We start from the raw sequence: 11,703 nt of genomic DNA, 5'->3' as shown, positions 1-11,703 counted from the left end.
GAGATGAGGTCTCGCCAAGTTGCCCAGGCGGGTCTCGAACCCGTGGGCTCAGGCAGTTCACTCACCTCGGCCTCCCAAAGAGCGGGATTACAGGCTGAGCCACCGAGGCTGGTTTATTTATATATATTTTATATTTTATTTGTATTATATTTTATTGGTATATTATTTGGGGTTTTTTTTTTTTTTTTGGAACACAGACTCTTTTCTGGCATTTTTTAATTTTTGTAGAGACAGGGTCTCACTATGTTGCCTAGGTTGGTCCTGGCCACAAATGATCCTCCCACCTCAGCCTCCCAGAGCACTGGGATTAAAGATGTGACCCACTACACCTGGCCTTTTTCTGAATCTGTGGGTGCAGAACCCGAGGATATGGAAGGCTGGCTATTTTCCTAACATCAATTGTACCTTTCAAGAGAATTATAATGCAGTACACATCTTTCAGTTACAACATGTAAGATAATTTCACTAGAAATATACAAAACTTGGCGCAGCCTGTAATTCCAGCACTTTGGGAGGCCGAGGTGAGTGGACTGCCTGAGCCTGCGGGTTTGAGACCCGCCTGGGCAACTTGACGAGACCTCATCTCTACAATAAATCAAAAATTAGCTGGGTGTGGAAGTGCACACCTGTAGTTCCAGCTACTTGAAAGGCTGAGACAGAAGGATTGCCAGAGCCCAGCAGGTCGAGGCTGCAGTGGCCGGGAGCAGCCACTGCACTCCAGTCTGGGTGACAGAGTGAGACTCCAACTTAAAAAAAGAAAAAAAGAAATATACAGAACTGTTTCACTCATGTACAGGTTAAAAATCAAGAATAATTGATCAATTATAACATATGCCAAGCAAAATCCTCTCTACAGTGAATTTCTCTGTGGAAGCTTCCCCCAAGCAGCCCAACATCCATAGCCAGGGCTCTCATGAAAATATGGAAAAAGGTACAGACTACGGCCAGCACAACTAGATACCTCAGGTCACTCCTACCACTCACCTCCATCAGCCCTGAGTCAGACTTCTGTCAAGTCCTTGCTACATGCACCACAGAGAAACCTTGCTGATAAATTAAATCCCTCTCAACTGCTTTCAGTACAAAACATGAGGACCAATTCAGTGGGTTAAAAAGTAACTATAAAAGGCTGGGTGTGGGGGCTCATGCCTATAATCCCAGTACTTTGGGAGACTAAGGAGGGAAGACTGCTTGAGTTCAGTTTGAGACCAGCCTAGGCAACATAGCAAGACCTCTTCTCTACAAAAAATAAAAAACTTAGCAGGCATGTTAGTGCACACTTGTAGTCCCAGTTTCTCGGAAGGCTAAGGCAGAAGGATCACCTGAGCCTAGAAGGTCAAGGCTGCAGTAAACCATTATTGTGCCACTGCGTTCTAGCCTGGGGCACAGAGTGACACTTTGACAGAGAAAAAATTAACTATAAAAATAAATACATACATACATAAAAGCAATAAATAGAATGGCCCGGTTTAATTTGGGAAAAAATAGTTTGCACCTAACTTGCACTCAAAATTATCTAGAATAACTGCAGGAACAAAGGGGGGAACAGCTGGTTTTAACTAAGTTTCAATCTCTATCAGCAAATGTTTAAACAGAACTGCTAAAAAGTGGCAGAACTGATTGAATTTAGATCTGAGCCTTCTCTTTATGCCTATGTGCTGTAACAAACAATTAAATCTGCAAAAGGTTAAGGTAATTGAACAGGACAAATGACCCAGTTTTTCTAACAAATCAATGGATGAAAGGAAACAAAAGGGAAGAGAGAAGACTTAAGGAACATAATAACCAAATGATTTCACTTGAAGCAGGATCCAAACAACACAAAAAGACATTTTTTAGATAACTGAGAAAATCTGAACATGGATTCTGTATTAGGCGATTATCAAGGAATTATCTCTATTTTTGTTAGGTGTGACAATAACATGGTATTCTGTTTAAAAAAAGAAAGAGGTCCTTAATGGTCAGAGATGCATGTGGAAGTATTTATCAATGAAATTGCAAGATATCTGAAATCTGCTTTAAATACACCAGAAAAAAGAAGTGGGGAGAATAGATGAAAAAATATTGGCAAGATGCTGAGAATATTGAAACTGGGTAGTGGGTACATGTCATTTATTGTATGATTCTACCTGTGTATGCTTGAAATTTTCCATAATAAAAGGTTTTGGGTTTGGTTTGTTTGTTTGTTTTTAAAAAAACAGGTAAATCAGAAAGGGAAGGGGCTGAATCTGATTCCATTTTATTTCCTCTTGAAAGATTTTCCAGCCAGGCTCGGTGGCTCAGCCTGTAATCCCACGTTTTGGGAGGCTGAGGTAAATGGACTGCCTGAGCCTGGGGTTCGAGACCCGCCTGGGCAACTTGGCGAGACCTCATTTCTACAATAATTCAAAAAATTAGCTGGGAGTGGTAGCACGCGCCTGTAGTTCCAGCTACTTGGAAGGCTGAGGCGGAAGGATCGCCGGAGCCCAGCAGGTCGAGGCTGCGGTGGACGGGAGCGGCCACTACACTCCAGTATGGGCGACAGAGTGAGACTCCAACTCAAAAAAAATATATAAATATATTTTCCTACTGCAGTACAACTGTCTTCACCCTAGCACATTAAAAACAATTCGTTGGCTCATCCTGTAATCCTAGAACGTTGGGAGGCCAAGGTGAGAGGACTGCCCGAGCCCAGGGGTTTGAGACCAGCCTGGGCAACTTGGTGAGATTTTGTCTCTACAATAAATCACAAAAACTAGCCGGGCGTGGTGGCATACGTCTGTAGTTCCAGCTACTTGGAAGGCTGAGGCAGAAGGATTGCCTGAGCCCAGCAGGTTGAGGCTCCGGTGGCCGTGAGCCTGCCACTGCACTCCAGCCTGGGCAACAAGAGTGAGACTCCAAATCAAAAATAAATAAATAAATAAATAAAACAATTCATAATGCATAAAATGTCAGGAAAGGGAGGAAAAGGGAAAAGGTCTGGCTCTGTACAAAACAGCATGCAATTAAAGCAGACTACAATTGTCCATTTCCAAAACCCAGGAAATCTGAATAATTACACCCAACTTTTATTAAATGCAACAGGATTCCACTATGGCATTTTCAAAAACTTTGTAAATGAGAAGAGTACAATCCCCACCTAAAAATCCTCCACTTCCAGACTTGAGCAAGTTGGGTTTTAAGTCAGCATTCCAAAAAGCAGATTGCTTATTCATTTGAGGAAAAATGAGCTCCACTGCAATGAGGCTGCTTGATAATCTAACAAAAACCTGATTTTTAAAAATGTACTTCAATATCACACCTAACCATCAGTAACTTGAATCAGAAATACAAACCAGAATCAGAAATACAAACATGCCCAGGAATGAAATGTAGAATGAGAGAAAGAAGATGAAAGATGGAATGAAGATATTTCATAATAACTAAACAGTGCTGAAAACCTGATGTGCATGGGACTTGAGTCAGAGGAAGAAAACAAAGTTAGAGAAAGGGGACAGATGGCTCAGAATATCTTCAGGCAAGGAAGGTATGGGTGAATGAAAAGCAGCTTCAAAGGCAATGGAGTCCTAGCTACCACAAGGACTGGGAAAGAGCAAAGCAAAAAGGGGTCCCGGCAGGACCTGTGCCCCTCTGGGACCTCTGAGGTCAGAGGAGCTGGAAACAGCTGCACATAGGGCGGCTTCTGTTCCAAAGATGCCTCCTCAGAAAGCATCTACTCTCAGGGATTTCTGCACACCACACCCTCACCCCACAGAGACCAGACTCGCTAAGAGGAAGAGCAGGATCTCCTCACACTGTAGCAAGATTCTACAAGTCTACCCTGCGGTCCCCCACATTCCCGTTTTATAGTTGAAATTGGAATGAACGAAATAAAGCTTAAATATAAATGCCTATTTCATCTAAAAAAGATACACGTTCATAGTAAAGTCATTTACTTACATGTGAATGGACTCAGCTCCCCTGATATGTGAAGGTGAGAAAAAGGCAGTGCATCAGCAGAAAGGGAGAAGAATAAGAGAGGAAGGGGGAGGCTGTGGCCATCACCAGACCCTGCCTCACCTACTTGCACCCCTGCAGTCTGTCTCACTCCAGCACCTCCTCAGAGAGACCCTATACTAGCCATCGGTCTAATTACTAGGATAAAGAGTTAGTCTGTGGCAGGCCCAGATTTGTACCTCATCTCAGAGCAAATCTCTTTCTCTTCCTTTCATCCTCTAGTCTTAGTGAGATGCCATAAGACACCTGAAAGAAAAGAGGAAAACGCCTCAAAAGCCAGAGAATGAAGCAAACAAAATAAAGCAAGAGGATGAGGAGAGCAAAACAAATATTGTCCAAGGTCATTTAATCAACAAAAGACACCAGCAAGTAAGTTTTTTGGTTATTCAACCTGGAAAAACACACTACTTAAACTGCTATGACAGTGTTTCCCAAAAAGATTTTACATAATTTATGAAGCTGTAAAAAAAAAAAAAAAATAAGCCAACTTCATCACAAAAGGGCTTTGCTCCCAGGGGAGGCATTGGTTAATTGAAAGATCATAGCATGTTACTTCTGTTTCACGGAGAAAACACAAACCCTTTGTCTGACAACAGGATCGGGGATATGTTTTAGATCCAAGTTTCCACCAAATTGACCTACAAAGTACTCATACTTAAAGTTCATGTGAACAAATAAAAATCAGCTAATCAGCAGTGGGATATTGCCAGGGTAGGGATGGAGACACAATACCAATAAGGCTACCTGATCTCAAAACCAGGCCAAGTGGGGACCAAAGGGAGGCTCAAACTTTACCTGTACGATGTCCACTTGTATACCAAATACTGAATTGGACCATACATCTTTAAAATTTAAAATATATATATCAACTGGTCACACACATCTGCGTGCCCCTGTGCTTAGACCAACACGTGAGGGAACAAGAGAAAGACACACTAAGTCATAAGTCACAGCCCTGGAGGAATACAAAATAGATGGGGAGAAACACTCAGGAACCTCCGAGAACAAAAGAAGCTCCAACTGAAAGTGGAAGTGCTTAATGCTGCCTACAGCATTAAGAACGTGTCAGAGGGAAGGGAGACAAACATGAATGGCAGCTTCAGAGGCATCAGTGCGGCGGGAAAGGACAAGAAGACGAAGATCTGAGAGGCAGATGGCAAAGGGCAAATAAAACATCTGAGGAAAGAAGTATGGAGGGAAAAGAAAAAAGAAAAGGGGCAGGAAAAGATTCTGTGTCCAGACAAAAAGGGACCGCACAGAAACAGAGTTGAAGGCTCGTGTTGGGAAGTGTGCATAATTATGAAATAAGATTAAACAGGCAGAGTGGGACCCGATCATGACGGGCCTTGAAGAAAAAGCACAGGGGTTGAGAAGTAAGAGAACAGATGACAGGAAATCCTCACAGAGGACTGACAAAATAGAAAGTGCTGGCAGAAGAATGTAGCATGACTTAAAGGGATAAAAGGTATGTGCACATGAACAAGTAACCCCTGGTCTCTCCCTCCAAAGGGATGAGGACTTACACTACAACAATGGTGGTGGCTGGGAGAGACAGGGACAAATGTGTGACTTGAAGGCGCAATCTAAAGGATGTGTCTACTGAGGGGACAGAAATGCTGAAGCTGTCTGGAAGAACAAGGAAACTGGGATGAGTGCTGGGTGAAAAGAAGAAAGAGTGAGGGAACCTCATGTTACAGGAATGGAGAGCCCAGGGAGAAACGGCACCGGACAAGATTATGACTTCTGATGGAGAGAAACTGGTAGAGCTGCTTCTATCGTGTCTTCCAACTGGTCAAAAGGACAACTGTCCTCAGCAGAGAAAAGACCAGAAACCAAGTCACTGCTTCACCTTCAGCTCTCACCACTGAGATGGGTCGAGAAGGTGGACTCTCGCATTCCGCCATTCTCACTCCACTCTCTGTAAGAACACCCAACCCAATTCCCTCCCACGCTGCCCTCCTACACTATGCATTCTCTCACCTCCCTCATTTTTCCTTTGAATCCTTTATTAAGGATCCACTAACATGGGGTAGGGGTCTGTGCTGAAATTTGTGTCATACAGAAATACTGAAATGAAACACTCCAGCCCAAGCAACCCAGAATTATATTTCCCATTCTAAATTTCTAATCTGTGGGATCTTATAACTCTGTGAGACCACAAATCCTCTAAGACACAATCAGTTGGACTGTCCTTCGCTGATTCATTTCTCCTCCCCACAAGCCAGGCAAAGTAGCCCTAGGAAATGTTTCTTGTTGAGACTTGAAGATTTAAAGACATTTTCATGGACAAGAATCTTCATAAAATGTTTCAGGTACACATCACTGGGGCAAGGGAGAAGCGTGGTATGATAAAAAGAACACTATGCTCAAGAATCAGATCTCTGCCACTAACTGTGTAAGCTTTAGTAATTCAAGAGTCTCAGATTCCTCACCCTCAAAGGGAGAGTTTGAGCTAGGTGATTTCTTCACCGTGCTGAGAGCTGCAACATTCAGTTTCTGGGCTAATATCTAACAAAAGAACACTACTTCAATACTGCAAAAGCCTACTGAAAAACCTCCACTTCAATTTTGCTTGTTTGAATACAATTCTTGAATTCAAATTAATGAAAACTTTAACTTTTTAATGATATTAACCTCAAAACAAATAGTAAATTTTCATTAAATCAACTGAAATGCAATTATCATATTTGATCCCTACCACATACCTATTTATACTAGCACTTTTTAACTAAACAATCTTCTGGCAATACTAAATTACAACTAAACTCTTAGTTAAAACAAACAAATAAACAAGGGCATTAAATTGAGTGAGTGACAGTTTCTCCCACTCTCTCTCCTCACAGGACACATATAAACCAGGCCTCAGACTCACCTCCCACGACCGAATACCCACCACTGCCAGCCATTCTTGACAACTCACGCACTTTGATGACTGACACATTCACTTTTTGACATGCTCACAAATGTCAGTGGAAGCTACAGTTCTATTCTGTATACCTCCTTCCTCACTCTGAATGGTGAACTGAAAAGAATATTTTCAGATTAAATCTATTAGTTAGAGTTGTTTGTTTTTCCTCAAGGAGAAAAAAATAAAGCAAATAGTGAGAATTTTATACCACACAATTATAGACAGAAGAAGGAGCAAATGACACTACACAAAAGCCACTAACAAATTAACAAGCAGTCTAGTTTTGGAAGAAAAGGGGTAGCATATTTCATTTTCAGATTTAAAAATATTTTCTAACAATTCAAGAGAAAATTTCCTGGAGCTCATGCGGCCAAAAAGAAAAAAAAGAAAAAGAAAGAAAAGAAAATTAACTGTTGCCTCAAAACAAAAGCTGTTTAAATGGCTTAATTTTGGTCGGGCTCCATGGCTCAGCCTGTAATTCCAGCACTTTGGGAGGCCGAGGCAAGGAGATTGCCTGAGCCCATGGGTTCAAGACCAGCCCGGGGAACTTTGCAAGACCTCGTCTCTACAATAAATAAAAAAATTAGCTGGGCATCCGGCTACTTGGAAAGCTGAGGAGGAAGGATTGCCGGAGCCCAGCAGTTCGACACTGGGATAGCTGTGAGTGTGCAACTGCACTCCAGCCTGGGTAACAGTGAGACTCCAACACACACACACACACACACACACACACACACACACACACAGGCTTAATTTTAAAAGATTGGGGTGGCTCAAAATTTGAATTTCAAGTTATTCTGTAAATTCATGCATAAAATTGGCAAGGCATACTTCACGATTTTGAAAGTAGTGAAGTAAGGGAAATAAGTATGAACATAAGATGCTCAAAATACCTCCTTACTAAATCTAACATTTGATGAAGAGACCAATCTTTGCCTTGAACTTGAACAACCTTTGCCAGGGCTGCTATTAAGCTTTGTAAATCATTTCCGTCATGAGGCCTGTCCCACCTGACCCTCTGCCCAGTCCCCTACCCCAGGAAGAGGGCAGATACTCTGCTTTATACAATGCAATGCTGTCTTCTGTCCTACTACCCCTGACACTCCTTCCCCAACACCACCCTACCCGCTAAGAGAACAAAGATCAGGAATCGCACCCAGGGGCAGACAATCCACTGACTGACCAATCTCTTATAGCACCCCTGCCCCGGGGCGGCGGGGGGTCACGACACAAAAAATCAGATCAAGCTTCTCTCAAGAATGTGACCTAGAATTGATCACTTAGAAACTGAAAGAATGCTGCAAGAAATGCCACAAAGTTGAACTGGGGCCAGAGGGGTTTTGATCCGCTAAGAAATCTGGTAAGCTGAAGCCAAGGGCCAAGAGGACGGGAAACTAAGAGTACTCAAAGAAGCCAGCTGGTGGTAGGAGAGAAAGGCCCTGGCGTGGGGTGAAGTCTTAGTGACAAAGATGCTGAAGCCCTCAGAGCCACCCACAACCACCCTTCAATGTCAGACTCTTGGAGCTCAGCCCGTCCTAGCTTGAATTCCTGAACTTCTAGGAGATTTCTATCACACCATTCATGTTCCACTAACAAAACTCCTCAAGTTGGCTGGAGTGAGTATTTGCTCTATACAACCAAAAGCCAAAACAGCACAGAAAACATGCAAATAGGAAACAGCCTTTCTGGTAAGTCAATAACAAACTACTGAACAGTCCTAGTTACACATATTTAAGGGAAACATAGGGCTTTTTAAAGAAACACCCACACCACAAACAAAAGCCTCACACCTGACAGAGAAGGGGTACAAGGGAACTTTCTGGGGTAATGGATGCAAATGTTCTGAGTCTAGGCAGAGATGATATGGATGACTCTTGCTAAAACGAATCAAACTATACACCTGACAAGTGATCATTTCACTCTATGTAAATTATACCTCAATTAAACACACTGTACACACTCACGCGAGCACACACACACCCCAAAAATCTCCCCTACTCTAAATTATTCCCTTGAGAGGACCTGATTTTTGTTGTTTTTCACAACTGTATTGGTCTAGTTAAATCTTACAACCATAATGCTGAGCAGAAGCAGAGAGATGTTAAAACATCTGAGTTCTATTTATATAAGTAACAGAAACAGGCAACAGTCCCTTATGATGTTAGAAGTCAAGATGGTAGCTAACTTTGAAAGGGGTAGAACTTCTTACTGGGCTGCTTATGTTCTGCTTCTTGATCTTGGTGCCAAGTGTGTTCAGTTTGACATACTGAGCAGGTGTATGCTCATGATAAATGCATTTTCCTGTATGTACTATGTATGTATATTATATCTTAACAATAACACAAAAAAGAAGGGAAGAGAAGGCATACCCTACAGTAATCTAAAAATGATTGAAAAAGGTTTGTTTTGCATCTAGTAAAATGCTTATTTTCAGCCAAACTCTTTAAGTAAATAACAAAGAAAATTAAGACTTTAGTTACCCCAATTGTGGAATTCTAATTTGACTCATGGATTTGTGATTAGGGGGAAAAACTCAATAGAGCTGTTTGAATAAGTAAAATTACATCCTTTAGTGTTCAGTTCTAAGACTGCACAAAGTGAACCCACCCCTAACCAAAGCACTCTTCCAAACAAGCAGCAGCAGGAAGAAACCACACTCCATATCCCTTTTCTTCTTTAATAAACAAAGAAAAAAAAAGAGCAAAATCCAGAGGAAGAAGTATTTAGTCAGAATCTCACTTCTTGTGTTTTCAAAAGAATTCAAATTCACACATTACCCGGAAGTACATTTTTTTTTTAAATGCACAGATTTTTCACTTTCAGAGGCTCAAGTTTTAAAAACATTTTACAAACTCTAGATGCAGCTCACAAGCATAAAAGCAGAACAATTAAAGTGAAGCAACGGAGACAAACAGTAACATTAAGTTAACCGATCATCAAAGTCTAATATTGTACTTACAAAGTAAGAAGTCAAAGAGTAAATTGAAATGTAAGGTACTTACAGCCATAATTAATTCAAAGGGGTGTTTATACACCCTCACTGGTGACTGGTATTTTTGCACCATGATTGTAATACAATAGTGATCCTCTCACACCTGCAAAACATAAACATATACGATAAATAACCACAATACAGAAAAAACTCCGATTGATACATTATACCACATTCTAAGGACAGAAAGAGACCACAGCAGGTCATGTACACAGAAATCAAAAGATGACACTTAAATACACAAGGGCAGGGAGGTAATAAGACAACAAGAAAAGGCAAAGAAAGCCCCAGAGGAATGAGAGAAAGAGTCCTGGACAGAGGGTGGAGGACTCCCTTCCCCTCTGTATCGCTGGGCCTCTGCAATGGGCTAGATGACCTGAGTCCTTTCCAGAAATAAAACTTTAGGACTCAATTATTCTAGTAGCTGAGTCAGAATAGAATTTGTACTTGAATCATTTTCTCCTGAACAACTTCTACTAAGAGCCAAATTAAAATGGTCACACGTCAAGATATTAGCTCTGGGAAAACAAAAATAGAAGTGGAAAAAAATGCTACTGTAGCTCAAATTATGGTGTACTCCTCAAAAGCTAGCTTCAAAGGAAACGTTATTCAGTTCCTATCTTCTAACTGTGGACACTGCAATTTCGGAGACCTGTGTTCAACGGGCAGAGATGCCAAGTACTCTGGCTAAAGAAGCTGAAATCTTCAGCCTCAAATAGTATGGTATCTGTAAGTTAAAGGCTCAAGCCTAATCCAGGTCAAGGAACCCTCCTGCCAAGTACATAATCACACTCTAGTGCCAGCCTGCGAGGATTTTTCTGAAAACACACTTGTATTTGGAGTCCTCTGTGACTCTTTACTCCCATATTTAAAACTGAGGAAGAAAAACAGATCTAATGAGCCTACCTGTCCCGCCGAGGATAATCATTAAGAAATGTTATTTTATGCTGAATATGATGAGAGGATATTCAAAAGTACGAAACTGAATATCCTCAAGGAGCCCAAAGTCTAGCTGCAAATAAAAGAAACAAATTACGAAGATATATTTTATCTCAGAAAATCCCAAAATTCCTATCCATCTTATTACATGGACACATGTCTGGAACTTTCTCTGGTATGCTGGCACACCTCTCAGAAGGAGCAGGTTATCATGGAAGACAGCACCATCCGAAAATGGGAAAACTGCTAAATAACTCTGGGTGACCTCAAGGAAGCCATCCGACTTCCCTAGGACTCAGTTTCATCTCTGTAAAATGAGGTTTGGGAGGAGATGATCTTGAAAGACTTCCCGTTCTAAAATCATGAGACTTAGAGGCGAACTCCCGAAACTCCAAACTCAACCTGAAGCTTTCATTAATCCTGGTTCAGGAACTGACGCGGTCTGGTGCCCTGGGACCAGAACTAAACGCTCCGTTTAGCTGTGCAAACCTTACAACGTTGGTGCACAGTGGGAATCTAATCATCTTTCTAAAATTTAATTGGGAAAATTAATTTTAGGGCATCTCCCAGATAAGAGGACAAGTGCCGGATACAAACGGGTGGGGAGAGGGTACCAGAAAAAAACGGGGCTAACGTTCGTTTAAGAAACTGCAACATCCATTCAGGATTCTACTGCCTGGTAGAACCCACAGTGACTACACTAAAGAACCTGCGAATTCACGAGCTTCTGAACTCCTGCCAGTTCCCAGCTTCCGAAGCTCCGGTCCAGACAAACGCCCTACGCGGGCATCCAGACGGACAACGGCCAAGCGGCATCCAAGAACGGGGCTGCCTCTATTGCATGACAATTGGTGTCTTACAGGGAGCCAGGGGCCGGACCAAGGGACAC

The 11,703-nt window shown here is 41.9% G+C and overlaps 1 protein-coding gene across 2 annotated transcripts in view; it reads right to left on the bottom strand.

Annotated features, from left to right (window-relative positions):
- Positions 1–11,694, bottom strand: part of SEC14L1 (SEC14 like lipid binding 1) — a 56,719-nt gene extending 45,025 nt beyond the window's left edge. Inside the window, exons 1-3 of one of the 2 annotated variants that reach the window (XM_008072918.2) lie at positions 11,516–11,694; positions 10,782–10,887; positions 9,886–9,978 (exon numbers count right to left, since the gene is read on the bottom strand). In XM_008072918.2, the coding sequence (XP_008071109.1) occupies positions 9,886–9,948 (63 nt within the window). In that variant the 5' untranslated portion in view covers positions 9,949–9,978; positions 10,782–10,887; positions 11,516–11,694. Of the gene's footprint in view, positions 1–9,885; positions 10,026–10,781; positions 10,888–11,515 lie in introns of those variants that run through there. The other variant, XM_021706142.1, reaches the window with a different exon arrangement.
- Between the last annotated feature and the right edge of the window lie 9 nt (positions 11,695–11,703).

The sequence above is a fragment of the Carlito syrichta genome, unplaced genomic scaffold (assembly GCF_000164805.1).
Source record: "Carlito syrichta isolate Samal-C Ts95f unplaced genomic scaffold, Tarsius_syrichta-2.0.1 Scaffold115620, whole genome shotgun sequence".
NCBI classification, from domain to species: Eukaryota; Metazoa; Chordata; class Mammalia; order Primates; family Tarsiidae; genus Carlito; species Carlito syrichta.
The sequence above is the reverse complement of the archived record's forward strand: the minus strand, read 5'-3'. Positions and strand labels throughout refer to the sequence as shown.